This window comes from Rhinopithecus roxellana, chromosome 2 (assembly GCF_007565055.1).
Source record: "Rhinopithecus roxellana isolate Shanxi Qingling chromosome 2, ASM756505v1, whole genome shotgun sequence".
NCBI classification, from domain to species: domain Eukaryota; kingdom Metazoa; phylum Chordata; class Mammalia; order Primates; family Cercopithecidae; genus Rhinopithecus; species Rhinopithecus roxellana.
In genome coordinates this window covers 15,112,383-15,140,325 of record NC_044550.1, presented here as the reverse complement: position 1 = coordinate 15,140,325, position 27,943 = coordinate 15,112,383, and the positions used below count along the sequence as shown (strand labels likewise).

General features: G+C 35.8%; 2 protein-coding genes across 2 annotated transcripts in view; both read left to right on the top strand.

Annotated features, from left to right (window-relative positions):
• The window catches only part of SLC9B2 (solute carrier family 9 member B2), a 94,616-nt gene extending 86,424 nt beyond the window's left edge, over positions 1 to 8,192 (top strand). The window contains exon 13 of the mRNA XM_030915042.1: positions 8,151 to 8,192. The gene's annotated coding sequence lies outside the window, so the exon portion shown is untranslated. The remainder of the gene's footprint in view (positions 1 to 8,150) is intronic.
• The window catches only part of SLC9B1 (solute carrier family 9 member B1), a 130,008-nt gene that overhangs the window by 26,004 nt on the left and 76,061 nt on the right, over positions 1 to 27,943 (top strand). Inside the window, exons 2-3 of the mRNA XM_010363329.2 lie at positions 8,151 to 8,220; positions 10,191 to 10,332. Coding sequence (XP_010361631.2) covers positions 8,151 to 8,220; positions 10,191 to 10,332 — 212 coding nt within the window. The remainder of the gene's footprint in view (positions 1 to 8,150; positions 8,221 to 10,190; positions 10,333 to 27,943) is intronic.

Sequence of the window (27,943 nt, the reverse complement as noted above, 5' to 3'; positions counted from 1 at the left end):
TATTTAGAAAACCCCATCGTCTCAGCCCAAAATCTCCTTAAGCTGATAAGCAACTTCAGCAAAGTCTCAGGATACAAAATTAATGTGCAAAAATCACAAGCATTCTTATACACCAGTAACAGACAAGCAGAGAGCCAAATCAGGAATGAACTTCCATTCACAATTGCTTCAAAGAGAATCAAATACCTAGGAATCCAGCTTACAAGGGATGTCAAGGACCTCTTCAAGGAGAACTACAAACCACTGCTCAGTGAAATAAAAGAGGACACAAACAAATGGAAGAACATACCATGCTCATGGATAGGAAGAATCAATATCGTGAAAATGGCCATACTCCCCAAGGTTATTTATAGATTCAATGCCATCCCCATCAAGCTACCAATGAGTTTCTTCACAGAATTGGAAAAAACTGCTTTAAAGTTCATATGGAACCAAAAAAGAGCCCGCATTGCCAAGACAATCCTAAGTCAAAAGGACAAAGCTGGAGGCGTCACGCTACCTGACTTCAAACTATACTACAAGGCTACAGTAACCAAAACAGCATGGTACTGGTACCAAAACAGAGATATAGACCAATGGAACAGAACAGAGTCCTCAGAAATAATACCGCACATCTACAGCCATCTGATCTTTGACAAACCTGAGAGAAACAAGAAATGGGGAAAGGATTCCCTATTTAATAAATGGTGCTGGGAAAATTGGCTAGCCATAAGTAGAAAGCTGAAACTGGATCCTTTCCTTACCCCTTATACGAAGATTAATTCAAGATGGATTAGAGACTTAAATGTTAGACCTAATACCATCAAAACCCTAGAAGAAAATCTAGGTAGTACCATTCAGGACATAGGCATGGGCAAGGACTTCATGTCTAAAACACCAAAAGCAACGGCAGCAAAAGCCAAAATTGACAAATGGGATCTAATTAAACTAAAGAGCTTTTGCACAGCAAAAGAAACTACCATCAGAGTGAACAGGCAACCTACAGAATGGGAGAAAATTTTTGCAACCTACTCATCTGACAAAGGGCTAATATCCAGAATCTACAAAGAACTCAAACAAATATACGAGAAAAAAACAAACAACCCCATCAAAAAGTGGGGAAAGGATATGAACAGACATTTCTCAAAAGAAGATATTCATACAGCCAACAGACACATGAAAAAATGCTCATCATCACTGGCCATCAGAGAAATGCAAATCAAAACCACAATGAGATACCATCTCACACCAGTTAGAATGGCAATCATTAAGAAGTCAGGAAACAACAGGTGTTGGAGAGGATGTGGAGAAATAGGAACACTTTTACACTGTTGGTGGGATTGTAAACTAGTTCAACCATTATGGAAAACAGTATGGCAATTCCTCAAGGATCTAGAACTAGATGTACCATATGACCCAGCCATCCCACTACTGGGTATATACCCAAAGGATTATAAATTATTCTACTACAAAGACACATGCACACGTATGTTTATTGCGGCACTATTCACAATAGCAAAGACTTGGAATCAACCCAAATGTCCATCTGTGACAGACTGGATTAAGAAAATGTGGCACATATACACCATGGAATACTATGCAGCCATAAAAAAGGATGAGTTTGCGTCCTTTGTAGGGACATGGATGCAGCTGGAAACCATCATTCTCAGCAAACTATCACAAGAAGAGAAAACCAAACACCGCATGTTCTCACTCATAGGTGGGAACTGAACAATGAGATCACTTGGACTCGGGAAGGGGAACATCACACACTGGGGCCTATCATGGGGAGGGGGGAGGGGGGAGGAGGGAGGGATTGCATTGGGGAGTTATACATGATATAAATGATGAATTGATGGGTGCTGACGAGTTGATGGGTGCAGCACACCAACATGGCATAAGTATACATATGTAACAAACCTGCACGTTATGCACATGTACCCTAGAACTTAAAGTATAATAAAAAATAAAAAATAATAAAAAAAAAAAAAGAAAGAAAATAAACTCTAACATATATCTAATAAGAATCACTTTCAAAAGTGAAGGTTAAATACAGATATTTTTCAGGCAAAGAAATAAGGAATTTATCACCAACAGATCTGTATTAGAACAAATTCTGAAGACAGACAATACCAAGGTTAACAATCATTTAGAGCAACTGTAATGGCAGGTTAAAGCCAGAAAAACAAAAGAAAAAGGGAGAAAAATGCATAAAATTTAGAGGAAGAAATAAAACTTATATTTGCTGACTATATATATATGTACTTAGAAAATCCAAACAAATCTACAGACTACTAGAATTAAGTGAATTTATCAAGGCCTGATATAAAGTGAAATGAATGAAAATCATTTGTATTTCTGTATGCCAGCAAGAAACAATAATGAATTTTTAAAGTTAAAATTTTTATAACCATCCAAAAAACATAAAATACCTAAAAATAAGCCTAATGAAAGACATACTGTTCTTTACATTGAAAATACAAAAAAATTATTAAGATCAATAAAATCTAAATAAATGGAGGAATATACAGTGTTCAAGGATTGGAAGACTCAATATTGTTAAGATGTCAGTCCTCCCCAAATTAATCTATAGATTCAGTGTAACTTCAGTCAAAATTCCAGCTGTGTGTCTGTAAATTGACAACTTGGTCCTAAAATTTATATGGAAATACAAAGGATCAAAAAATCAATCCAACTCTGAAGAACAACAAAAGTGGAGAATGTACAACAACACCAGATGCCAATATCTACTATACTGGCCGGACACAATGGCTCATGCCTGTCAGCACTACGGGAGGCTGAGACGAAAGGGTTGCTTGAGCTCAGGAGTTTGAGACCAGCCTGGGCAACACAGTGAGTCTTCATCTCTACTAAAAATTAAAAAAAAAAAAATTGCTGGACATGATGGCTTGTGGCTATAGTCCCAGCTACTTGGGAGTCTGAGGTGGGAGGATCACTTGAGCCCAGGAGATTGAGGCTGTAGTGAGCTATTATTGTGTTACTGCATTCCAGCCTGGGTGACAGAGCAAGACCCTATCTCAAAAAAAAAAAAAAAAAAAAAAAAAAAAAAAAATACAAGCACTAGCATAATGTTAGCATAAGGATAGACAAATGGGTCAGTGGAACAGGATAGAATATGAAAATAAATTCATATATATGTGATTACCTGAGTTACAAAAAAGTGACATTGCAATACAGTGAATAAAGGATGATATTTTTGATAAATTGTGCTGAGTCAATTAGATATTGATATGGGAAAAATAAATTTTGATCTCTCCCTCACACCCCATATTTGAAATTCAATTCCAGATGGATCATAGACCATAGACCTATTGTTGTTCCTTTCATATGTGAAAAACAAAACAATAATGTTTGTGGAAGAATATATAGGAGAATAAACATTTGTGACCTCAGATTTGGCAAAGATTTCTCAAACAATGAACGCTCTAAGGATAAAGAAAGGAAAGAATAAATTGGGCCAAATTAAAGTATCTTTTAAAAACGAATCATCAGCATAAAAAGGCAAGACACAGAGTGGGAAATGATATTGGTTCTTTATATATCCAATAAAAGATTTATATTTTTAATACCTAAAAATAACTCCAACAAATCAATATGAAAATGGGATCCAATACAACAAAAAAATGGACAAGAGATTTGAACACTTTACTAAAGAAGATATTCAAATGGCCAGTAAATATATGAAAAAGTACTCATTATAGAAATGCAATTTAAATTCGTAATGCAATGTCACCACAACAGTTAAAAGAAAAAAGAGACAATACCAAAGTTGACAAAGATCTGAGTAATATTAAAGAGTATTTCATTTAAATTCCAGCTCTGCCACTTGCTAGTTTTTTGACTATATTGAAAGTTAAATTACTTAACTTTCCCGCTTCCATAGTTTGAACATAAAATGGGGATAATAGTATTAAACACCTCATAGAGTTGTTGAGAGAAATGAGGAAGATGATTCATGTTAAGTGCTTAACATAGTTCAACTGGCATCAGCTATTATAATTTAATTCTTATGATAACCAATAAACTAAGCATTACTATATATTTTTTCAGATAAGGAAATTGAGGCCAATGGAGATAAATCACTTCCCACAGTTACTAAAAGATAAGAGAAGAGTTGAATACATTTCTTTTTCAGCTCAAAGTCCTTGCTTTTAGGCATACCACCTACCAATTCCACTCTTGGCAGATATATAAAGAGGGTATTGAGTGACTGCCAGTCACAAATATTGCTTGACTCAGTCTCAAGCTTCTCTTATAGCTATTAACCTATACGTCTGTTATTCAGACCTCTTACCTAGGTTTTGAAGTTCTAATGCATAGTCTGCTTGCCTGGGTTCCAAGCCCTGCTATCCTAATCATTATAGTTACAGATCTTAAAATATGCTGCCTAGTTTCTTGATGTCTCTACTTATATGATTGTTGGTGTTATGTTTGCCTGCTCCTAGTCCGTCTGCTTACTTATGTCTCAGCTTCTCCTCATTTAGGACACAGTTCAAATGTCACCTTGATCTCTATCACATGATCCTCATTTATTTTCTGCAGTACTGAAAATGTTTTTTATAGTCTTCCCCTTCCTCCTAATAAGAGTATAAGATCCATGAGAGCAGAAGGCTATATTTCTGTTTTATTTTGTTTTGTTTGGCTGCTTTACCTTCAGAGACCAGAAGAGTAGGCATTCCAAAATCAGTAAGTACGTAAATTAACTTTGTGTCCTCTCCTCAAAATTTATGTGCACTTCAGCTCAAATTTTCTAATGGCTCTAACTGCCAGCCTGTTTATTCAGAACATGACACAACTTAGGTGATTCACGTACCTCCCTTGTTCTTACCAATTACCTCATAATCTAATAGCTTATGACAAGGTAGTCATTTGATATGGTTTGGTTCTGTGTCCCCATCCAAATTTCACCTTGAATTGTAATAATCCCTATGTGTCAGGGATGGAACCAAGTGGAGGTAACTGGATCATGGAGGTGGTTTCCCATGCTGTTCTCATGATAATGAGTGATCTGATGTGATCACAACACAAGATCTGATGATTTTATAAGTGTCTGGCATTTCCCCTGCTTATACTCATTCTCTTTCCTGCCACCTTGTGAAGAGCTGCCCTCTGCAATGATTGTAAGTTTCCTGAGGCCTCCCCAGCCATGTGGAACTGTGAGTCCATTAAACCTCTTTCCTTTATAAATTACCCAGTCTTAGGTATTTCTTCGTAGTAGTGTGAAAAGGGACTAATGTAAATTGGCATCACAGAGTGGGCTGCTGTTGTAAAGATACCCAGAAATGTGGAAGCGACTTTGGAACTGGGTAACAAGCTGAGGTTGGAACAGTTTGGAAGGCTCAGAAGAGACGAAGATGTGGGAAAGTTTGGAACTTCCTAGAGACTTGTTGAATGGCTTTGACCAAAATGCTGATGGTGATATGGACAATGAAGTCTAGGCTGAGGTGGTTTGAGATGCAGATGAGGAACTTCTTGGGAATTGGAGTAAAGGTCATTCTTGCTATGCTTTAGCAAACAGACTGGTGGCATTTTGCCTCTGCCCCAGAGATCTGTAGAACTTTGAACTTGAGAGTGATGATTTAGGATATCTGGCAGAAGAAATTTCTAAGTGGCCAAGTGTTCAAGAAGAAGCAGAGCATAAAAGTTTAGAAAAATTGCAGCCTGATGATGCAATCCAAGAAAAAAAAAAAAAAAACTCTGGGGAAGGAGGTAGAAATTTAAGCCTGCTGCAGAAAGTTGCATAAGTAATGAGGAGTCAAATGTTAATCACCAAGACAATGGGGAAAATATCTCTAGGGCATGTCAGAGACCTTTGTGGCAGCCCCTCCCCTCACAGGCCTGGAGATCTAGGCGGGGAAACGGCTTTGTGGGCCAGGCCCAGGGCCGCCCTGCTCTATGCAGTCTTGGGACATGGTGCCTTGTGGCTCAGCTACTTCAGCTCTAGCCATGTCTAAAGGAGGCCAGGTATAGCTCTGGCATTGCTTCAGAGGGTGCAAGCCCCAAGCCTTGGCAGCTTACACGTGGTGTTAGGCTGACAGGTGCACAGAAGTCAGGAACTGAGCTTTTGGAACCTCCACCTAGATTTCAGAGGATATATAGAAATGCCTGGATATCCAGGCAGAAGTTTGCTCCGGGGCAGAGCCCTCATGGAGAACCTCTGCTAGGGCAGTGCAAAGGGAAAATGTGGAGATGGAGCCCCCACACAGAGTCCCCACTGGGGCACTACCTGGTGGAGCTGTGAGAAGACAGCCACCATCCTCCACACCCCAGAATGGTAGATCCACCAGCAGCTTGCACCATGTGCCTGGAAAAGCAGCAGACCCTCAATACCAGCCTGTGAAAGCACCACAGAGTGGGACTGTAATTCTGCAAAGTCACAGGGGCAGAGCTGCCCAAGGCCATGGGAGCCCACCTCTTGCATCAGCGTGACCTGCATGTGCCACATGGAGTAAAAGGAGATCATTTAGGAACTTTAAGGTCTAATGATTGCCCTATTGGATTTTGGACTTGAATGGGGTCTGTAGCCCCTTTGTTTTGGCCAATTTCTCCCAGTACCCCCATTGTACCTAAGAAGTAACTAACTTGCTTTTGATTTTATAGACTCATAGGAAGAAGCGACTTTACTTGTCTCAGACAAGACTTTGGACTTGGGCTTTTGAGTTAATGCTGGAATTAGTTAAGACTTTGGGGGACTGTTGGAAAGGCATAATTGTGTTTTGAAACGTGAGTACATGAGATTTGGGAGGGGCCAGCGGCAGAATGATATTATTTGGCTCCTTGTCCCCACCCAAATCTCAACCTTGAGTTATAATAATCCCCACATGTCATGGATGGGACAAGGTATAGGTAATTGGATCTTGTGAGTTAGATAATCTTGAAATTAACTCACAAGATCTAATGGTTTAATAAGTGTCTGGCATTTCCCCTGCTTGCACTCATTCTCTCTCCTGCCACAATGTGAAGAGGTCCCCTCCACCATGATTTTAAGTTTCCTGAGGCCTCCCAAGCCATGTGAAATTAAACCTCTTTCCTTTATAAATTACCCAGACTCAGGTATCTCTTCATAGCTGCAGGGAAATAGATTAATACATCATTCTAATGACAAGATAATAATTTTGACAGTCACTTCAATCAAAATGGAACTACACTTTAAAGGAATTTAGATCTAAGTTTCTAATCAAAAATTTTAAAGGTTATTTTTTGCTTTAATAAAGTTATAACTTCAGTTTTGATTCTTTATAGGATTTTACACAGTAATATTTTACTTCATTACAGTAAGACAATAGATGTAAAGCAGCTAACATATGGTAGCTACTCAAATGTTAATGTTCCTTTTCATTTCCTTTTTATTAAAATTTTTCATTATTAAAATTGTTTTCCTTTTAGAAAAGTATAGATACTTGAAATGCTACAGGATATGGTAATATAGACTATCTAAAAATTAAAACTTGAAATCTTTAGTTTCGTTCTTAAAACAACTCAAAAATTGAGAGAAGGTATTTTTAAGAAAAGTTATCCTTCCTACATTCAAAGCTAGCAAAGATTACAGAGGAGGTAGAAACAACAGATACTTTAAAATAAAAGTTATCAGAAGTAATTATTCTTTTATTAATCTAGTTTATTCTTCTTCAAAATAAAACTTTATAGATAAGTTTAAATGTTGGATCTACAGATCCTTCAAATGGACCACGTAAAAAGATAGTATGTATCAGTAACTTATAGATGTAGGTAGTAATGTAGTTGGTCATATTTCCTTTAAAATTTTTCTAGAGTCTTTTATGTGGGATCACGACTGAAGATAGATTAAATCAACAGTGGATATTAACTCAAACACACTAGTTCAGTACATAAAATAAATTTATGTGTTTTCTGATACATGATTCTATGATATGGGCCAGCATTATGAACTTTTGAGAAATGTTACATTTCTATATGATAATGGTTTTTAAAACTTATGCATATGGCTTTGGTTAATAATGTTAAAAGATGAATATTTGGATCTGTGTTGACTATAAAGATATCTGACTTGACTATGATACAACTTTATAACAAAAATCCTTTAAAAAATTAATCCCACTTAACCATGTTTGTTTTCATATGGATTTATAGTTTTGTTTCTTCTTTTAAAGTATTGTTATTTTAAATCTTAGCATGCACACCACAGAATCAAAAAATGAACATTTGGAGGATGAAAACTTCCAAACATCTACAACTCCTCAGGTAAAAACTTAAAAGTATATTGTAATATATGGCATAAAATCAATCTGATCTTAAAATTTATTTTTGAAGTTTACTTATTAGATAGATTTCTTTTATATATCTGGTTAAAAATGAAAAGTGGTAAATTTAAAAATAGCTAGTTATAATGGGTCCTAGGAAATGAGCAGAAATAATGAAACAAATGGAAAGGGGTGCATTTTAGAGCTAAAGAGCACAGATTTTAGGAATAAGGAGAAATGTTGCTTATTATTTCTTGCCACATTCAGGGAAAACTCAGTAACTTAAACGGAGGCAAAGATAAGTCTAGATTAATTAAAATGTTGTGCTGTGTATTCTGAAGAGACTCAAGTTTTTTATTTTTATATTTATGTAGAGCAAGTCATTAGACCTTCTGTTGATCTAGTTTTACTTAGTAATAATTGCTTATAATTAGAATTGTAAATTTCATACTTTTTAAAAATAGAGACTTCTATAGTTCTTAACGGTCAAAAAGTCGTTTTTAAAAATATTTTAAATATTCACCATTTATTCTAATTATCTGTGAAGAAGTCATCTTAGTCTATATCAGTTTATTACTAATTCTAAAATAATAAAACTTAAAATAATATGGTTTTACTATATATGACCTTTCACCCACCTTAATAATAATTCACCATTGTGTCTTTATATGGTAGCAGAATTTTCAGAAACAGCCTCTATACCAGAACTCCAATAGGTTAATTATGATCAGATTTGAAGAACTGTGATCTTAAAGAGCTACATAATTCATTTTTAGCCATCAGCTGCTTTGACATCTCTGTCTCCTTAGTGATTACATGTAAAATTCCCTTCCTCAATGTGTCCATGCCCTCTAGCCTTTTTATTGTTTCCTGTGATGATGTGATGTTCCCTCTTTCACTCACTCAAAGTATTATCAAGTCACTCAAATTGCTGGCACACACATACCCACACCCACCCACCCATGACAATCATAAGGCAAATTTGGGAGATTTCTATTGCAGAGTTAACTCTACTCTGGTGTTTTATTGTTGTTATCATTGTTTATGGTTTGTTTTTTACATTGGAAGAAGTTTCTCAATATTCTCACAAACCAAAGATTCCTGTTTTTTCCAAATCAGCAGTTTCATAATTAGGTTACCATTAAAAGGCCTGGGAGATTAAGGTATACCCTTGCACTATTTAATATGTTGTCTATAAATATTAGTGGAAGCATGCCTGAATTTCTGAAGGCTTGACCTATGTTTCTCTCCTTTTTCTTTCAGTTATATAAATTTATCAAATGAGATGAATCCAAGTAAAATTATATTTCACTTCCTGTCTAACTGAGTTGTATTTTCATTTCACAAAAGTTTTGGTGAGGCCGGGCGCGGTGGCTCAATCCTGTAATCCCAGCACTTTGGGAGGCCGAGACGGGCGGATCACGAGGTCAGGAGATTGAGACCATCCTGGCTAACATGGTGAAACCCCGTCTCTACTAAAAAATACAAGAAAAACTAGCTGGGCGAGGTGGCAGGCACCTGTAGTCCTGGCTACTCGGGAGGCTGAGGCAGAAGAATGGCGTAAACCCGGGAGACGGAGCTTGCAGTGAGCTGAGATCTGGCCACTGCATCCAGCCTGGGCGACAGAGCGAGACTCTGTCTCAAAAAAAAAAAAAAAAGTTTTGGTGAATAATCTTTGGGATGTGTACAGAGGATGGACTAAACTGTAGGCACCTTTATTCAGTATACACAAATGACTGAAAATGATGGGGACACAAGTCTATAAAAGGTTAAATCAAGGTACCCTGCAAAATACACTGCTGTTACATCCCCAAATCGCTACTGATATGGAGCTTGAATCTTCTTTTTTATCTGTGATTCCTCGCATTGACAGTGATAATACAAATTTAATTCCAAACTTTGGTGGTTTAGTACATTCATAAAATTATACAAAAAGTATAGCTCCTTAAAGATTTTCTTGTTTTACTACAGAGTCTCATTGATCTTAACAGTACTGCACATGAAGAAACTAAAACTGGCCTATCAGATATGGAAGAAATAAAACCACAGACAAAAAAGAAGACATACATTTCTTGTCCTCTAAGAGGAGCATTGAATGTAATTATTACAAATGGTATGTGAAACAACAAAATGTAAATGAAGAGAAAATGATAAATATGTTTGATAAATATTAAAACACAAGACAACAAAGACACTACTTAATCGATATACTCTAGATCAGATGATCAGCTCTGTTACAAGCAATATGTGAACAAAGAGGAAATATTTTCTTGAATCTTTCAAAGACAAAAACAAACACAGAATATTGCCTAGGAAGTATATGTTTTAATATTTGTCATACTTTTTTATGTTAAATTTTTGGGATTAGAAACATCATTGATTAAAGGGTTTTATTTAAAACCTACTTTGACATTTACTTTTAAGTTAGCTAGAAAAAACATTATAATTTTGGAAATATTATGTTTTTTATTAAAATTGGGCCCTAAGTTTTAAAACAACTGCAACCTTGCAAAAAGTTGTGTAATAATTGCTTTCCCACTACAGTTTTAAAGCATGTTGTTGTTGTCAGCAAATACTTACGAAGAGATATTCTTGTGTTTTTTTTTTCTAAATATTCTGTTTGATTAAACCTATGAGAGAAAGATATTTTGGCTTCAAGAAGTATACAGAATTTTGTTCTCTATAGAGAACAAAAAATTGATTAAAAATGATGAAGCACAAGTAATTGAAGTTTTAAACTTTTATTTTCTTATTTGCTGATTGCTAACTTTAAACTTTTGAAGCAAATTTTATTCATTGATTTTTTTCATTAGTAAAGGTTGCTTTTTAATTTTTATCTATATATTGATGGCCTTGAATCAAAGTTTCTGTGAACTTGAATAGTCCTCATCGCCAGTGTAAGTGATTGAACTCCTTTGTAAATACACATGTTCCCATGACCTGGTCTATTTAGTAGGCAATTTCTACACAGCAGTTACTAGGAGTAGGGCCAGGACCTGTGGAAGAGAAGGAAATGTATTAGTTACCAAACATTATTCACTGATTGTGGATTACAGTTTGCTCAGGAGCTAATAGAGGAGTTGTAGAACATCAGAACTGAAACTTTAGGTTTAGATATAACTCATTTCCCCCTTTGTTTTCTTTCATTTTTGATTTTGTAGTTTTGGAGACATTTATAGGAAAAGGAGATTTTCTTTGTTTCTATTTAGGGGTGCATATTCTTGCAGTCTCTTTTTTGAAGTCAGTCTCTCTCTGTCTCTCTCTCTCAACCCACTCCCTACATTCACACTGTATCCTTTATACACAAAGTATAGAATCTCAACCTCTGGGTATGCTTAGAACATGTTACTGCTAGGAATCCCACTCTGCCGCGTATGCTTAGAACATGTCACTGCTAGGAATCCCACTCTGCCGCGTATGCTTAGAACATGTCACTGCTAGGAATCCCACTCGGCCGCATCATGGAATAAGTAATGTACAACCATGTGTAAGTAGAATGAAACAACAAAATAATTTCTTAAAACTGCATAGAGTTTGGATAATAAAAGGAAATAGAACAACATGTTTTTCTGTAAATAATAGTTAATTCACCAATACCACAATGCATACAAGTTAAATTTAAATAAGAAATCTAAACTCTCAAACGCACACAGAAATCAGTCTAATCACACTGAATCATACTGTTTACATACCTTATTTGGAGAATGGCTTGCTTCATCCCAAATAAATGGATAGTCTAGGACAGTAGATTTAGAGCTTAAGTTATTATTCCTTTTTGTTTCTTTTCAACCTACTTTTAACAAAAATGCTAATGTATTTTATGAAGCTTTTTTTCTTTAAATAAATTAAAAGTTTTCTTATATGTCCAACTATGATTTTTAAGTAATCTTGGGGACAGAACTTCTCCATTAAAATTTTATTATCAGTTTTATGAAGTTAGCAGTCTTGGAAGTTTAAGGTTCAAAAATAATATCCCAGAAACTTCCAGTTTCCAGTTCTACATGTAAGGAGATTAGAAGTCATCACTGTGTCCTAAAAACAAATAAAAAGCTGAAGAAACTGAAAAATGAGCAACTCTTCTTAAATCCATCAGAGAAGTGAGTCACAGGGCAAACTGCTGCCCAAAAAATAAGAGTGATTAGACTGACAGATTCAGAGAATCATAACTTACAGGAATGAAAACCTCTTTGGGAACCAGGATCAGGGTACAAAAACCTGAATTGTAATTTAAAACTTGGCTGAAGCTCTGTGTGAAAAGTCAAGAGTTAAAAACTCCAGGAGGGCCCCAGTTATGGGATGGGGGAGGCCCACACTTTTTTAAGTTTTACCTTCTGCAACCAACCAGCAGGGGGAGAGGGAAAGTATCAAGGAAGAGAGAGGGTAACCATTGTGAAATATACCACAAGAAGCATTCTGTTCTTCTTACAAAGTCTGCCCCCTGCATCCCCCCGAAAAAAAGGCTGGGTGCAGTGGCTCACTCCTATAATCCCGGCACTTTGGGAGGCCGAGGTGGGCAGATCACGAGGTCAGGAGATCGAGACCATCCTGGCTAACATGGTGAAACCCGGTCTCTACTAAAAATACAAAAATTAGCTGGGCATGGTGGCGGATGTCTGTAGTCCCAGCTACTAGGGAGGCTGAGGCAGGAGAATGGTGTGAACCCAGGAGGAGGAGCTTGCAATGACCACTGCACTCCAGCCTGGGCGACAGAGTGAGACTCCATCTCAAAAAAAAAAAAAAAAAATTTTATCAGAGCCTAACCTATACATGTTTTTATCAGAGCCTAACCAACTTAGATCTGATGGATATAAGAAGAGTTGTTGATTTTTCAGTTTCTTCAGCTTTTTATTTGTTTTTAGGACAGAGTGATGACTTCTAATATCCTTACATGTAGAACTGGAAACTGGAAGTCTCTGGGATGTTATTCTTGAACTAAACTTGCAAGACTGCTAACTTCATAAAAACTGATAGTAAGATTTTAATGGATTAGTTCTGTTCCCAACTCTAGTCAGCCTCCTCTAGCCTTCCACATAGTTGAAGGGAAATATCGAACTCTGGCCCCCTCTAACCATCCTGCACCAACTAAGGGAGTGGAAAAAAACTGAAAAGCATTTTTGACATTCACAGCTCAGAGGCACAGGCCTACTAAAAGACTGAGATCTAGTGATAGAACTATAGAATGTCCCCTCCCCCCACTGCAAACACACACACCTTATCACCACATTACTAAAGTCTTACTTACCACAGGTCCTTTTATTCAGTACATCATGTTCATCTTTCAACTAAAATTTACAAGGTGTATTAAAAGGCAAAAAAAAAAAAACACAGTTTAAAGAAATGGAGCAAACGTCAGAACCAGACTCATATATGGAAGGTATGTTGGAATTATCAGACCATGAATTTAAAACAATTATGTTAAATATGCTAACATCTCTAATGGAAAAAAATAGAAAACATGTAAGAACAGATGAGTATTATACATAGGATAAAAATTGTAAGAAAGAAATGCCAGATATCAAAAACACTGTAACAAATAAAGAATGCCTTTGATGGGCTTATTAGTAGGCTAGACAAAACTGAGAAAGTATCTCCAGGCTTGAGAATATGCCAGTAGAAACTTCTAAAACTGAAAAAGCAAAAAGAAAAAAATACTGAACAACAATGGAACAGAATATCCAAGAACTGTGGGGTCACTACAAAAGGTGTAGCATACATGAAATGGGAATACCAAAAGGAAAAGGAAGACAGGAACAGAAGACATATTTGAAGACATAATGACTAGGAATTTCCACAAATAAATGTCAAGCACCAAGTCACAGATTCTGGAAGCCCAGAGAAGACCAAACAGGGTAAATGTTCAAACAAACTACACCTAGGCATATCATATTCAAACTTCAGAAAAATCAAAGATAAAGAAAAAAGTATTGAAAGAAGACAGAGGAAAAACGACCTATAAAGGAGCAAAGGTAAGAATTACATGCAACTGCTCATCGGAAACCATGGAAGCAAGAATAGAGTGGCATGAAATACTTAAAATGTTGAGAGAGAGAAAAAACAAAAGCAAAAAACACCAGCCTTAGAATTCTGTATCCTGTGAAACCATCCTTGAAAAGTGAAGGAGAAATAAAGACTTTCACAGATAAACAAAAATTGAAGAACTTTTGTGCCAGTTGACTTGGCTTGCAAGAGATGTTAAAAGATGGTCTTCAGAGAGAAGGAAAATGATATAGGTCAGAAACTCACATCTATGTAAAAAAGGAAGAATATTTGAAAGGAAATACACAAGGGTAAAATCTTTTTTAAATTCTTAATTTATCTAATAGATAACAATTTGTTCAAATTAATAATAGCAATAATGTATTTATGACTATAGCTTATGTGTAAAGGAAATGAATGAGAGTAATAATACAAGAAATGGGAGGGAGGAATTAGAAATATTATTATAAAGTGTTTGCTCTACATATAAAGCCATATAGTATTATTTGAAAATGGACTTTGACTGGGCACAGTGGCTCACACCTGTAATCCCAGCACTTTGGGAGGTTGAGGTGGACAGATCACTTGAGGTCAGGAGTTCGAGACCAGCCTGGCCAACATGATGAAACCTGTCTCTACTAAAAATACAAAAAATTAGCCAGCATGGTGGCAGACACCTGTAATCCCAGCTACTCAAGAAACTGAGGCAGGAGAATCATTTGAACTCAGGAGATGGAGGTTGCAGTGAGCCGAGATTGCACCACTGCACTCCAGCACTCCAGCCTAGGCAAAAGAAGGAAGAAAAGAAAAGAAAAGAAAGTAGATTTGTATTACTTGTAAATGCATGTTGTAAACTCTCAGGCAACCATTACAAAAATTTATAAAGAAGTATAATTGATATGCTAACAGAAAATTGAATCATATAAAATGCTCAATTAAAACCACAAAAGGCAGGAAAAGAATGGAAGACAAAAGTAGCAACAAAGAATAAGAGCAATGAATAGCAAACAGGAACAAGCATGATTGATATTAACCCATATATATCAATAATCACTTTAAATGTCAATGGTCTAAATACACTAGGTAAAATACAGAGATTGCTAGAGTGGGTCAAAAATAAGACCCAAATATGTGTTTTTTACAAGATACATATTGATGACGGAAAGAGATGGAGAATCCATTCTAACACTAATAAAAGAAAGATAAATTAGCTATATTAATTTCAGACAGCAGACTTCTAACAATGAGTGTTATCAGGAATAAAGTGGAGCATTACATAATAATAAAAGGGTTACTTATTCAAAAAGACATGGCAATCCTTAATGTATTTGTGCCTAACAAAAGAACATTAAAATACATGAGTCAAGCCAGGCTCATTGGTATGCATCTGTAGTCCCAACTACTCTGGAGACTGAATAAGACGATTGCTTAAGCCCAGGAGGCCAGCCTGGGAAACATAGACCCTTTTTCTTAAAAAAAGAACACACGAGTCAAAAACTGATAAAACTATAAGGAGAAAGAGATAAATTTCATTTTTCTAGTTGGAACTTCATTTTCTAGTTGGAACCATCTATCCAAAATGGACAGAGACAGCAGGCAAAAATTCAGTAAAGACACAGTTGAACTCAACAGCATCATCAGTCAACTGGATATAATTGACATTTGTAGACTACTTCATCCCAAAAGGGCAAAATACAAATTCTGCTCCAGCTAATACGGAACATTCACGAAGATAGACTATATCCTGAGCCATAAAACACACTTTAATAAATTTAGAAGGATGCAATCTATGCTCTCAGACCACAGTGGATTTTAACTAAGAAATCAGTAACAGAAAAACAGCTTTAACATCCCAAAATACTTAAAGATTAAACAACACACTTCAAAATAACACCGAATCGAAGAAGAACTCTCAAGAGAAATATAAAAATATTTTGAACAGCCAGACATGTTGGCTCACACCTGTAATCCCAGTACTTTGAGAGGCCGAGGCAGGCAGATTGCTTGAGCTCAGGAGTTTGAGACCAGCCTAGGCAACATGATGAAGCCCTGTCTCTACAAAGAAATACAAAAATTAGCTGAGTGTGGTGATGCATGCCTGTAGTCTCAGCTACTTGGGAGGCTGAGGTGGGAAGATTGCTTACCCCAGGAGGCAGAGGCTATAGTGAGCCAATATCACACTACTATATTTCAGTGTGGGTGATAGAGTGAGACTCTGTCTCAATAAAATAAAATAAAATAATAAAAAACACAAATACTTTGAACAAAACGAAACTACTACTTATCAAAATTTATGGGATGCAGCAAAAGCAATGCATAGAAGGAAATGTATAGTATTGATAATATTTCTTAACAGAAAAAAAGAAAGATCTAAGATGAATAAATTAAGTTTCCACCTCAGGAAGCTAGAAAAAAAATAGCTAATTGAATTCAAAGTAAGCAGAAGAAAATAAGTAATATAATTTGGAGTAGATATCAATACAATTAAAAACAGAAAATCAATAAATTCAATGAAACAAAAACCTGGTTCTTTGAAATGATCAACATAATTGATAAGCCTTTAGCCAAACTAAGAAAAAAGTGTGAGAAGACACACATTCCTTATATCAGAAATAAAAGAGAAGACATTGCTACAGATCCCATGGGCATTAAAAGGTTAATAAAGGAATACTATGAACAACTTTATGCCCACAAATTCAATAACCTAGATAAAAAGGACCAATTCCTTGAAAGACACAATCTACCAAAACTCACAAGAAGAAATGGATCATATGAATAGGCCTATAACTATTAAAGAAATTGAATCAATGTTTCTTTCCAAAATAGAAAGTACCAGGCCCAGGTGGATTCACTGATGAATTCTATGAAACATTTAAGGATGAAATTATACAATTTTCTCAGCTATTTCTAGAAGACATAAGCAGAAGGAATACTTTCCAATTTATTCTATAAGATTTATTCTAATATCAAAAACTGGCAAAAAACATTTTAGAACCATTATCTACAGACCAATATCTCTCATACACATAGATGCAAAAATTCTTAACAAAATATTAACAAATTGAATTAAACAGCATATAAAAAGGATACACCATGACCATCACCAAGTGGGATTTATCCCAAATATACAAGATTAGTTCATCATTCAAAAATCAAGTAAAGTAATCCATCACATCAACAGGTTAAGAAAGAAAAATCACATGATCATATCAGTAGATGCAGAAAGGTATCTGACAAAATCCAATGCCCAGTCATAATTTTAAAAAAATATGTATATATACACACACATATATATATGGGTGTGTGTGTGTGTGTATGTGTGTGTGTGTGTGTGTATATATATATATATATATATATCAGCAAGCTCGAATAGAATGGAAACTTCCTCAACTGGATAAAAACTATCTACTAAAATCCTACAGCTAACATTGTACTTATTGGTGAAAAACTAGAAGCTTTTCTTCTAAGATCAGTAACAAGGTAAGGATGCCTCTTCTTGCCACTTCTTTTCAACATTGTACTGGAAGTCCAACTAATGAATTATGACAAGGAAAGTAAATAAAAGGTATACAGGTTAGGAAAGAAGAAATACATTTGTCTTTATTTACAGATCAGATGATTGTATAGGTAAAAATTCTAAAAGAATCATGTAAAAAAGAACTCCTGGAACAACTACTAAGTGAGTAAGTAGGCAGGATACAAGATTAATATACAAAAGTCCATTGTTTTCCTATGTGCCACAGTGAACAAATGGAATTTGAAATTAAAAACAGCACCATTTACATTAGCACCACAAAATTAACATCTTAGATATGTCTAACAAAAATATATACAAGATCTATTTGAGTAATAACTGTAAAATTCTGATGAAATAAATAAAAGAACTAAATAAATTGAGAAATATTTTATGTTCATGAAAGACTAGTATTGTCAGATGTCAGTTCTTCCTAACTTGATTCAACGCAATCCCAATCAAAATTCCTGAAAGTTATTTTGTGGATATGAACAAATTTATGTTAAAATTTGTTTGGGCAGGCAAAAGACCCAGAAAAGCCAACTCGACACTGAAAGAGAGAAACAAGATCAGAGAACTGACATTACCCAACTTCAAGACTTAGTATAAAGCTACAATGATCAGGACAAAGGGGTATTGGTAAAAGACTAGACAAAGAGACCAATCAAACAGAATAGAGTCCAGAAATAGACCCACAAAAATATTGTCAACTGATCTTTGACAAAGGAATAAAAGCAATACAATGGAGCAAACATAATCTTTTCAACTAAACATGATGCCAAAACATATGGACATCCACATGCATGCAAAAAAAAAAAAAAAAAAAAAAGAATCTATACATAGACCTTAAAACTTTACACAAAATTACCTCAAAATTTATCATAGACTTGAACGTAAAACATAGAACTGTAAATGTAGATGGTAACATAGAAAATCTAGATGACCTTAGGTATGGTAAGGAGTTTTAGATATAACATCAAAGGTACACTCCATGAAAGAAATAATAGATAAACTTGATTTCCTTAACATTAAAATCTATGTTCTTCCATGCTGTTCCCGTCTGTAAAAGAGAAGGGAAAAAAATCTGTGCTCTGTGGAACACACTTTCAAGAGAATGAAAAGACAAGCAACAGATTGGAAGAAAATATTTGCAAAGGGACATATTTGATAAACTACTCTAAAAAATAAAGCCTATTAAAAATATAATAATATCCCCATTCCTTCTGGGTTATAGTCAGTAGAGAACAGACACTAAGTAGCCAAGTGGGGGTGAACATAGTTTCATTAGTGGAGGGCCAGTACTTCCACCAACGAAAGACCTCCTTGGAAAACTGGAGTAAAGATAAGGCTTCTCCATAGATCATGTCTCTTCCTGTCTGGCAAGTTGATCCTTCAGAGCAGACTTTGAGTACCCAGTTAACTAGGAGGATGGACTTGCCTCAAAAACACTATCATGAGCAGACTGGAGTTCACTAGAGGGTGGAGAAGAGAAATGGACTGCTAGCCCTGCCTTTTAGTGGGGTCCTGATCCACGTGTGTTTACCACTGAGAATAACAAAGGAAAAGCAATGCAAAACGGAGACAGGAATGGATTTCTCACTTTTGAGGCAAAAGAATCCTACTGGTTCTAGGATATGGCTCAATAACTATGAGGTTCTCACCAATCAGGTTAACTACTTACTATTCCAATATTGGCAAAGAGCAAATAGGAAATGAAAAGAATTGAAAACTTTTGTCTCTAACGTCAATGAACTTCAGGAGGGTTTTCACCTACAGTTTCACATTACAATGCTTTTTTATTCCCCAAGAAGTCATGCATTCAATTAAGTATGTTTGCTTAGTGTTTTTTACCCTGTCATAAGTAGAACTATTTATGCAATTGCTCTCTATAACACCTTTCACAGCATCATATTTAAAAAGCTTTTAATAATGAGTATAACCGTGTACTGTAAATTAAGAAACCAGAAAGCTAACCATATCAATAAATACTAGAGAGCAAATAAAAAGTTTTACAGCATTTATTTTAGAAAAGTTTTGTAGTATTATCCTAAAGATAAGAATATGTTTTAAAAAATTTGTAACTTCTCATAGACTATGTTTTTTAAAAACTCTAGCAGTCCCATATTAATTGCTTAGCCATATACTGCACCCAGCTGGGGCTCTGAGAATGGCACATTGAAAAGAATTATTAGGGACAACAAATTTTTCTGGTTGTTAGAAAAAAATTGTATTAGTGTTCTAAAAGTTCATAATTAAAGTATTCCCAAAAAAGTTCTCAACATTGGTGTTTAGGTGCTCTCCTGAACTAACATTAATACATCAAAATGTCATTTACTCAGCAAACATTTATTGAATACCTATATGGTTCTGTTTGCCGGAGAGCTAAAACAAAATATCTACCCTCAACTACAAGCATAATAATAAATTCTTTAACCAGAATCCTGTTTGTAATGCTCTTGTTAAGATTCCTCACACTCAGTGTAGTCAAAAGTATCTTCACCTTCTCACTAGAAAACTCTGCTCCTTCTATTTTTCTTTCTTTTTTTTTTTTTAAGTTATAATACTGTCTCAGTTATACAGCCTAGAGGGCTCATAAACATCTTTGACTTGGCTTTTTTTCCTCATGCTATCACTCATTTTGTTTATAAGCCCTATCAATTCCACTTCCATAACATTTCCATTTCTCTCTCTTTTTTTTTTCCTTTTTTTGGAGGCAGGCTCTCACTCTGTTGCCCGGGCTGCAGTACAGTGGCACCATCACAACTCACTGCAACCTTGACTTGCTGGGCTCAAGCAATCCTTCTGCCTCAGCCTACTGAGTAGTTGGGACTGCAGGCACATGTCACCATACCTGGATAATTTTTTAAATTTTTTGTAGAGACAGCATCGCCCTAAGTTTCCCAGGCTGATCTTCAACTTCCGGGCTCAAGCCATCTTCCAGCCTTGGCCTCCCAAAGTTCTGGAATTACAGACAATAAGCCATTGCACCCAGCCCATAACATTTCTTATGTTTACTTTACTCCTAAAATTTAGCAAAGCATTCAAGACACTTCATGTTTCAATTATGAATTTTCTTTCCACTCTCACCTGCCAAAATATCTCACTTCATCCGGACAAATTTACTTACCTCTCAGTGTGCTCTTGACTTCACGTTGCTATATCCGTGTCCATCCTATCCCTTAACTTAGCATGTCCTTATTCTTTGCCTATTGACATTTCATCTTTCAAGAACCTATGATTTTTTTTCCAGATTTTCCAGTTTTACTTTGCCACTTATGCCGTTTTAATTTGTACAACATTTCTGCCTTTTTTATTAAATTAATTGTAAGTTCCTTCAAATCAGGGATTAGCTCTTTATGATTGGGACCTACCCTCGCATATAAATAGTCATTCAGAAACCATGTATTAAATTATCTAATGTAATATAAATTAGTTATTGCTTCAAATGAGATGTCATGAAAACTATTGATGACTGTTAAGAAATGATAATATCTTTGAATTTCAGGAGAGACTTAATTTCTTTATTTTAAAGTAGAAGTTCAAAGTAAATCAATACTGATATCTACATTCAAGACCTAGAATATTATATTGGCTAGTAAATATTATCCTTCATCTCTGGAGTATGAAAAGGACCATATAACTGGTGAAATTGCTAGTTTTTTTTAAATCTAAGTGTATTAACCAAATCCAGTGAACATTTCTGTCTGCATCTTATTCAAGATCTTTGCAGCTTTTCACACCAATGACCACTCTCTTATTGAAACACTGTCTTTTTTTTCTAATTCTGAGGCACCACTTACTGATTTTCCTCTTCCCTCACTGCTTCTTCCTTTCTTGTCTTCCATATTCCATTCTTCTTTTCCTAACTTCTAAATACCACTCAGGACTTAGACCTGGGCCTTTTCCTCTTTTCCTTTTATATGGTTTGTCTATGTGGTCTTATCAACGTCCAAGATATCATATTAATGCGTGCGACCTTCTAATTTAAACATTACCTGGCCAGGCGCGATAGTTGACTCCTATAATCCCAACACTTTGGGAGGCTGAGGCGAGCAGATCTCCTGAGGTTGGGAGTTCAAACTAGCCTGGCCAATATGGTGAAACCCCATCTCTACTAAAAAATACAAAAATTAGCCAGTCATGGTGGCATGCGCCTGTAGTCCCAGATACTCAAGAGGCTGAAGCAGGAGAATCTCTTGAGCCCGGGGAGCGAAGGTTGCAGTGAGCTGAGATTATGAGATTGCGCCACTGCACTCTAGCCTGAAAAAAACAAACACACACACACACACACTATATATATATATATATTCTAGTCTTAAATTCTAGTTTTTATATATATTATATTTATATATATAAAATCATTATGGATATAGTTCCTGTGTACTATTTTCCAACATCATTCCCCTCCTTTTCCTGGAGGCACCAACTGTACAGATAAAAGCAGAAATTAATGTCGGTAGCAGTGTGTTCATCATGTGTCTATGCGTTCATGACAAAGGAAGTTTAAAAACTGAGTTCCCAGCTTCTACATTGGGAAAGTAAAATTAATAATATTAGAAATTCTCCAAACATGGGGTGACTTATTAAAACCTGCTCAGGCCAGGTGCCGTGGCTGATCCCTGTAATCCCAACACTTTGGGACACCAAGGTGGAAGAATCATTTGAAGCCAAGAGTTTGAGGCCAGCCTAGGCAACATAGTGAGACTTCGTCTCTACAAAATAAAAACTTTTTAAAATTAGCTAGGCACTGTGGTGCGTGCCTATAGTCCCAGCTACTCAGGAGGCTAAGGCAGAGGGTCCCTGGAGCCCAGGAGTTCAAGAATGCTGTGAGCTATATGATCGTGCCACTATTCCAACCCAGGCAACAGGGCAAGACCCTGTCTCTTTAAAAATAGTAAAATAAAATAAAAGCTGCTTGGGCAAACTGTTAAATGTTTGCTTCTATTCCTGAGATACCCAGTTGGTCAAGAATTTTTTTAGAATACATGACTAGATTTGCTATTATTTTAATTTAGATGTCTGTATCTAAGCTTAGTTTGGCCTCCAATTTTCTTGGATTATAGTGATCTTAAATATTCATATTGCATTTATGTTAGCTTCACAAAATGAATTGAAGGTGTTGCCTCTTTTTCAATTCTCTGAAATTATTTTTATACGAGAGTACTTATTTGTATGTTCTTTGAATGTCTGGTAGAGCTTTCATATTAAAGTATCTCATACTAGTGGGTATTTTCTATGAGAAAGTATTTACTGATTTAACTTTTAAAAATAGATATAGGAATATTTAGGTGTCCCATTTCTTCTTGACTAAGTGTTTATAAATTATAGTAGCCAAGGAAGTTGTTCATTTCACTTACGTTTTTAGACTGTTGTCATATATACATCTATAGTATTCACTTTATTATTTTTTCACTCATATTTTATGTTATACCTCATTTTTTATTCCTAATATTGCTTATTTATGCCTTCTCTTTTTAATTAATCAATCTTACCAGAAGTGTGCCTATTTTATTATTCTTTTCAAAGAATCAGCATTTGGTTTTGTGAATCTTGCCTATTGTTTCTTTGTTTTATAGTTTATTAATGTCTATTTCTGCTTTTAGCCTTATTTCCTTTAATTTATTTCATTTAGGTTTACTCTGATTTTTTTTTAGACAGAGTCTTGCTCTGTTGCCCAGGCTGGAATGCAGTGGCCCCATCTCGGCTCACTGCAACCTCTGCCTCCCGGGCTCAAGCAATTCTTCTGCCTCAGCCTCCTGAGTAGCTGGGATTACAGGCACCCGCCACCACACCCAGTTAATTTTTGTATTTTCAGTGGAGACAGGGTTTTCACCATGTTGTCCAAGCTGGTCTTGAACTCCGGACCTCAGGTAATCCGCCCACCTTGGCCTCCCAAAGTGCTGAGATTACAGGCCTGAGCCACCATGCCCAGTCTGTTTTTCTCTTTCTAAACTTCCTAAGGTGAACACTTATCTAATTTTCAGCCTATTTTTCAATGTAAACATTAAAGATAGAAATTACCCTTTCAGTACTGCCTCAGCTCTATCTCACAAGTTTTGTTATGTAGTATTTCACTCCCAAATATTTTCTGATTTTGTTTTCATGTCTTCTTTGACTCAAAAATTATTTAAAGGTATGCCTTTAGTTTGAAAATGAAAGAAATTTACACTTTTTTCTAGCATAAATTGCATTTTGGTTACAGAGTATAAGCCGCATGTTATGTTTGTTTATTTGTTGTGATTTGATTCGTAGGCTAGTATAGGTTCAGTTCTCCTAAGCAGGCTTTAAAGTATATATATTCTCTAATTTGAGGGTACAGAAGTCTATATATTTCCTTTAAATTAAGCTTTTTTAATACAGTTGTTAAAATCTGAGATAGTCTTACTACTTTTTGATTATCATTGACTCAGAGGTTTAGTTTCTTCAAGGTTGAGGATTTAGCCATTTTTCTTTGTAATTCTGTCAATTTATGCTTCATACATTTTAAGGTTGAATTGTTACATGCATACATGTCTTTATGTAATGACTCTTATTCCTCAGAATGTTTTTTGTCTTCAATTCTAGTTTTTGATATGAAAATAGCTATATCAGCCATATATTGATTAATATTTGTTTTATTTATCATTTACTCTTCTCATGCCTTCAGAATTTGGTGTCTTCATGTTTTTAACTATTACAGGTTATACCTGGATTTTCATGTTTTTAATCCAGTTTTCAAGTGTATGTCTTTAACTAATTTAGACCATGTAAGTTTATTGTGTTTATTGATAAATTTATATTTACTTCTGTCATCATATTTTGTGCTTTCTCTTAACCATATTGTTTCTCTAATTCTTTTCCCCAATGCATTCTATTAGATTGATCAAGGTTTTTCCCCTCTATTTGTTTAAAAGTTGTATGTTCTAGTTCTATTCTATTCATGATTACCCTTGAAATTTAAAATGTGTACTTGAATTAACAAGTAATAAAAAACCTAATTTTAAAATTAAAATCTTTAGTTTCCTCTAGAAAGATTCTTTAATTTTGATCACCCTCATTTGTCTCCAACTTATTGTTTTCCAGTAGTTTTCTTCCAATTTATATTTTATCAGCTTTTTTGAGGTATAATGTACAGACCACAAAATTTATTTATTTTAAATGCACATTTTGATGAGTTTTGGTAAATTTATACAGTTGTACAACAATTACAAAACTTCAGTTTGTGAATACTTACATAATCTCAAAAAATTTCCTCATGCTTATTTGAATTAAATCCTCACTCCTACCTCCCCAAGTCCCAAGTAACAAATGATCTGCTTTCTTTATAGTTTTGCCTTCCGTGAAAAGTTACATAGATTGGCCGGGCACGGTGGCTCATGCCTGTAATCCGAGCACTTTAGGAGGCCGAGGCGAGCAGATCACTTGAGCCCAGGAGTTCGAGACTAACCTAGGCAACATGGTGAAACCCCATCTCTACTAATAATGCAAAAATTAGCTGGGCGTGATGGTGCACCTATAGTTTGAGCTACTCGAAGGCTTAAGTGGGAGGATGGCCTGAGCCCAGGAGTTGGAGGTTGCAGTGAGCCAAGATCGTGCCACTGCACTCCAGCCTGGGTAACAGAGCCAGACGCTGTCTCAAAAAAAAAAAAAAAAAAAAAAAGTTAAATAGATTAACTTACAATATGTTGTCTTATGTACCTGACTTTAAGTTAGCAGTATGTTTTGGAGTTCTAAAGAAACTGTTGAGTGTATGTGTGGGCAATCCATACATTTTATGATCATGACCCACACTTTGGTTATCCATTCACCAGTTGATGTAAATTTGCACTGTTTCCAGTTTGGAGTTATTCTACACAATGCTGCTATCAACATTTGGATAGACATGTTTTTACTTCCTTTGGAAAGAGAATTGATGGGATTGTATTGTATAAGTATGTTTAATTTTTTTGTTGTTGTTGTTAAGAAATGAGGTCTCACTATGTTATCCAGGCTGAACTTTAACTCATAGGTTCAAGCAATTCTCCCACCTCAGCCTCTGGGTAGCTGGGCCTACAGGCACTCAGCACTATGCCCAGCTAAATTTTTAATGATACTGCCAATTTATTTTCCAAAGTGACTGTACTGTTTTATGTTCCTAGCAGTAATGTGTAGTGATTCTGGTTTCCTCACATCCTCATCAATACTTGGTATGATTAATCCTGTTATTTTAGCCATTCTAGTGTGTATATAGAGTTATCTCAGTTTGGTTTTAATTTGCATTTCACCTGGCTTATTTGCATTTATTCATATACCTTCTTTTTTTTTTTTTTTTTTTTTTTTAATTTTAAAGGAAAGAAGTTTAATTGACTTACAGTTCCTCATGGCTGGGGAGTCCTCAGGAAACTTATTTTTTTTTTTTTTTTTTTATTATACTTTAAGTTCTAGGGTACATGTGCATAACGTGCAGGTTTGTTACATATGTATACTTATGCCATGTTGGTGTGCTGCACCCATCAACTCGTCAGCACCCATCAATTCATCATTTATATCATGTATAACTCCCCAATGCAATCCCTCCCTCCTCCCCCCTCCCCATGATAGACCCCAGTGTGTGATGTTCCCCTTCCCGAGTCCAAGTGATCTCATTGTTCAGTTCCCACCTATGAGTGAGAACATGCGGTGTTTGGTTTTCTCTTCTTGTGATAGTTTGCTAAGAATGATGGTTTCCAGCTGCATCCATGTCCCTACAAAGGACGCAAACTCATCCTTTTTTATGGCTGCATAGTATTCCATGGTGTATATGTGCCACATTTTCTTAATCCAGTCTGTCACAGATGGACATTTGGGTTGATTCCAAGTCTTTGCTATTGTGAATAGTGCCGCAATAAACATACGTGTGCATGTGTCTTTGTAGTAGACTAATTTATAATCCTTTGGGTATATACCCAGTAGTGGGATGGCTGGGTCATATGGTACATCTAGTTCTAGATCCTTGAGGAATTGCCATACTGTTTTCCATAATGGTTGAACTAGTTTACAATCCCACCAACAGTGTAAAAGTGTTCCTATTTCTCCACATCCTCTCCAACACCTGTTGTTTCCTGACTTCTTAATGATTGCCATTCTAACTGGTGTGAGATGGTATCTCATTGTGGTTTTGATTTGCATTTCTCTGATGGCCAGTGATGATGAGCATTTTTTCATGTGTCTGTTGGCTGTATGAATATCTTCTTTTGAGAAATGTCTGTTCATATCCTTTCCCCACTTTTTGATGGGGTTGTTTGTTTTTTTCTCGTATATTTGTTTGAGTTCTTTGTAGATTCTGGATATTAGCCCTTTGTCAGATGAGTAGGTTGCAAAAATTTTCTCCCATTCTGTAGGTTGCCTGTTCACTCTGATGGTAGTTTCTTTTGCTGTGCAAAAGCTCTTTAGTTTAATTAGATCCCATTTGTCAATTTTGGCTTTTGCTGCCGTTGCTTTTGGTGTTTTAGACATGAAGTCCTTGCCCATGCCTATGTCCTGAATGGTACTACCTAGATTTTCTTCTAGGGTTTTGATGGTATTAGGTCTAACATTTAAGTCTCTAATCCATCTTGAATTAATCTTCGTATAAGGGGTAAGGAAAGGATCCAGTTTCAGCTTTCTACTTATGGCTAGCCAATTTTCCCAGCACCATTTATTAAATAGGGAATCCTTTCCCCATTTCTTGTTTCTCTCAGGTTTGTCAAAGATCAGATGGCTGTAGATGTGCGGTATTATTTCTGAGGACTCTGTTCTGTTCCATTGGTCTATATCTCTGTTTTGGTACCAGTACCATGCTGTTTTGGTTACTGTAGCCTTGTAGTATAGTTTGAAGTCAGGTAGCGTGACGCCTCCAGCTTTGTCCTTTTGACTTAGGATTGTCTTGGCAATGCGGGCTCTTTTTTGGTTCCATATGAACTTTAAAGCAGTTTTTTCCAATTCTGTGAAGAAAGTCATTGGTAGCTTGATGGGGATGGCATTGAATCTATAAATAACCTTGGGGAGTATGGCCATTTTCACGATATTGATTCTTCCTATCCATGAGCATGGTATGTTCTTCCATTTGTTTGTGTCCTCTTTGATTTCACTGAGCAGTGGTTTGTAGTTCTCCTTGAAGAGGTCCTTTACATCCCTTGTAAGCTGGATTCCTAGGTATTTTATTCTCTTTGAGGCAATTGTGAATGGAAGTTCATTCCTGATTTGGCTCTCTGCTTGTCTGTTGCTGGTGTATAAGAATGCTTGTGATTTTTGCACA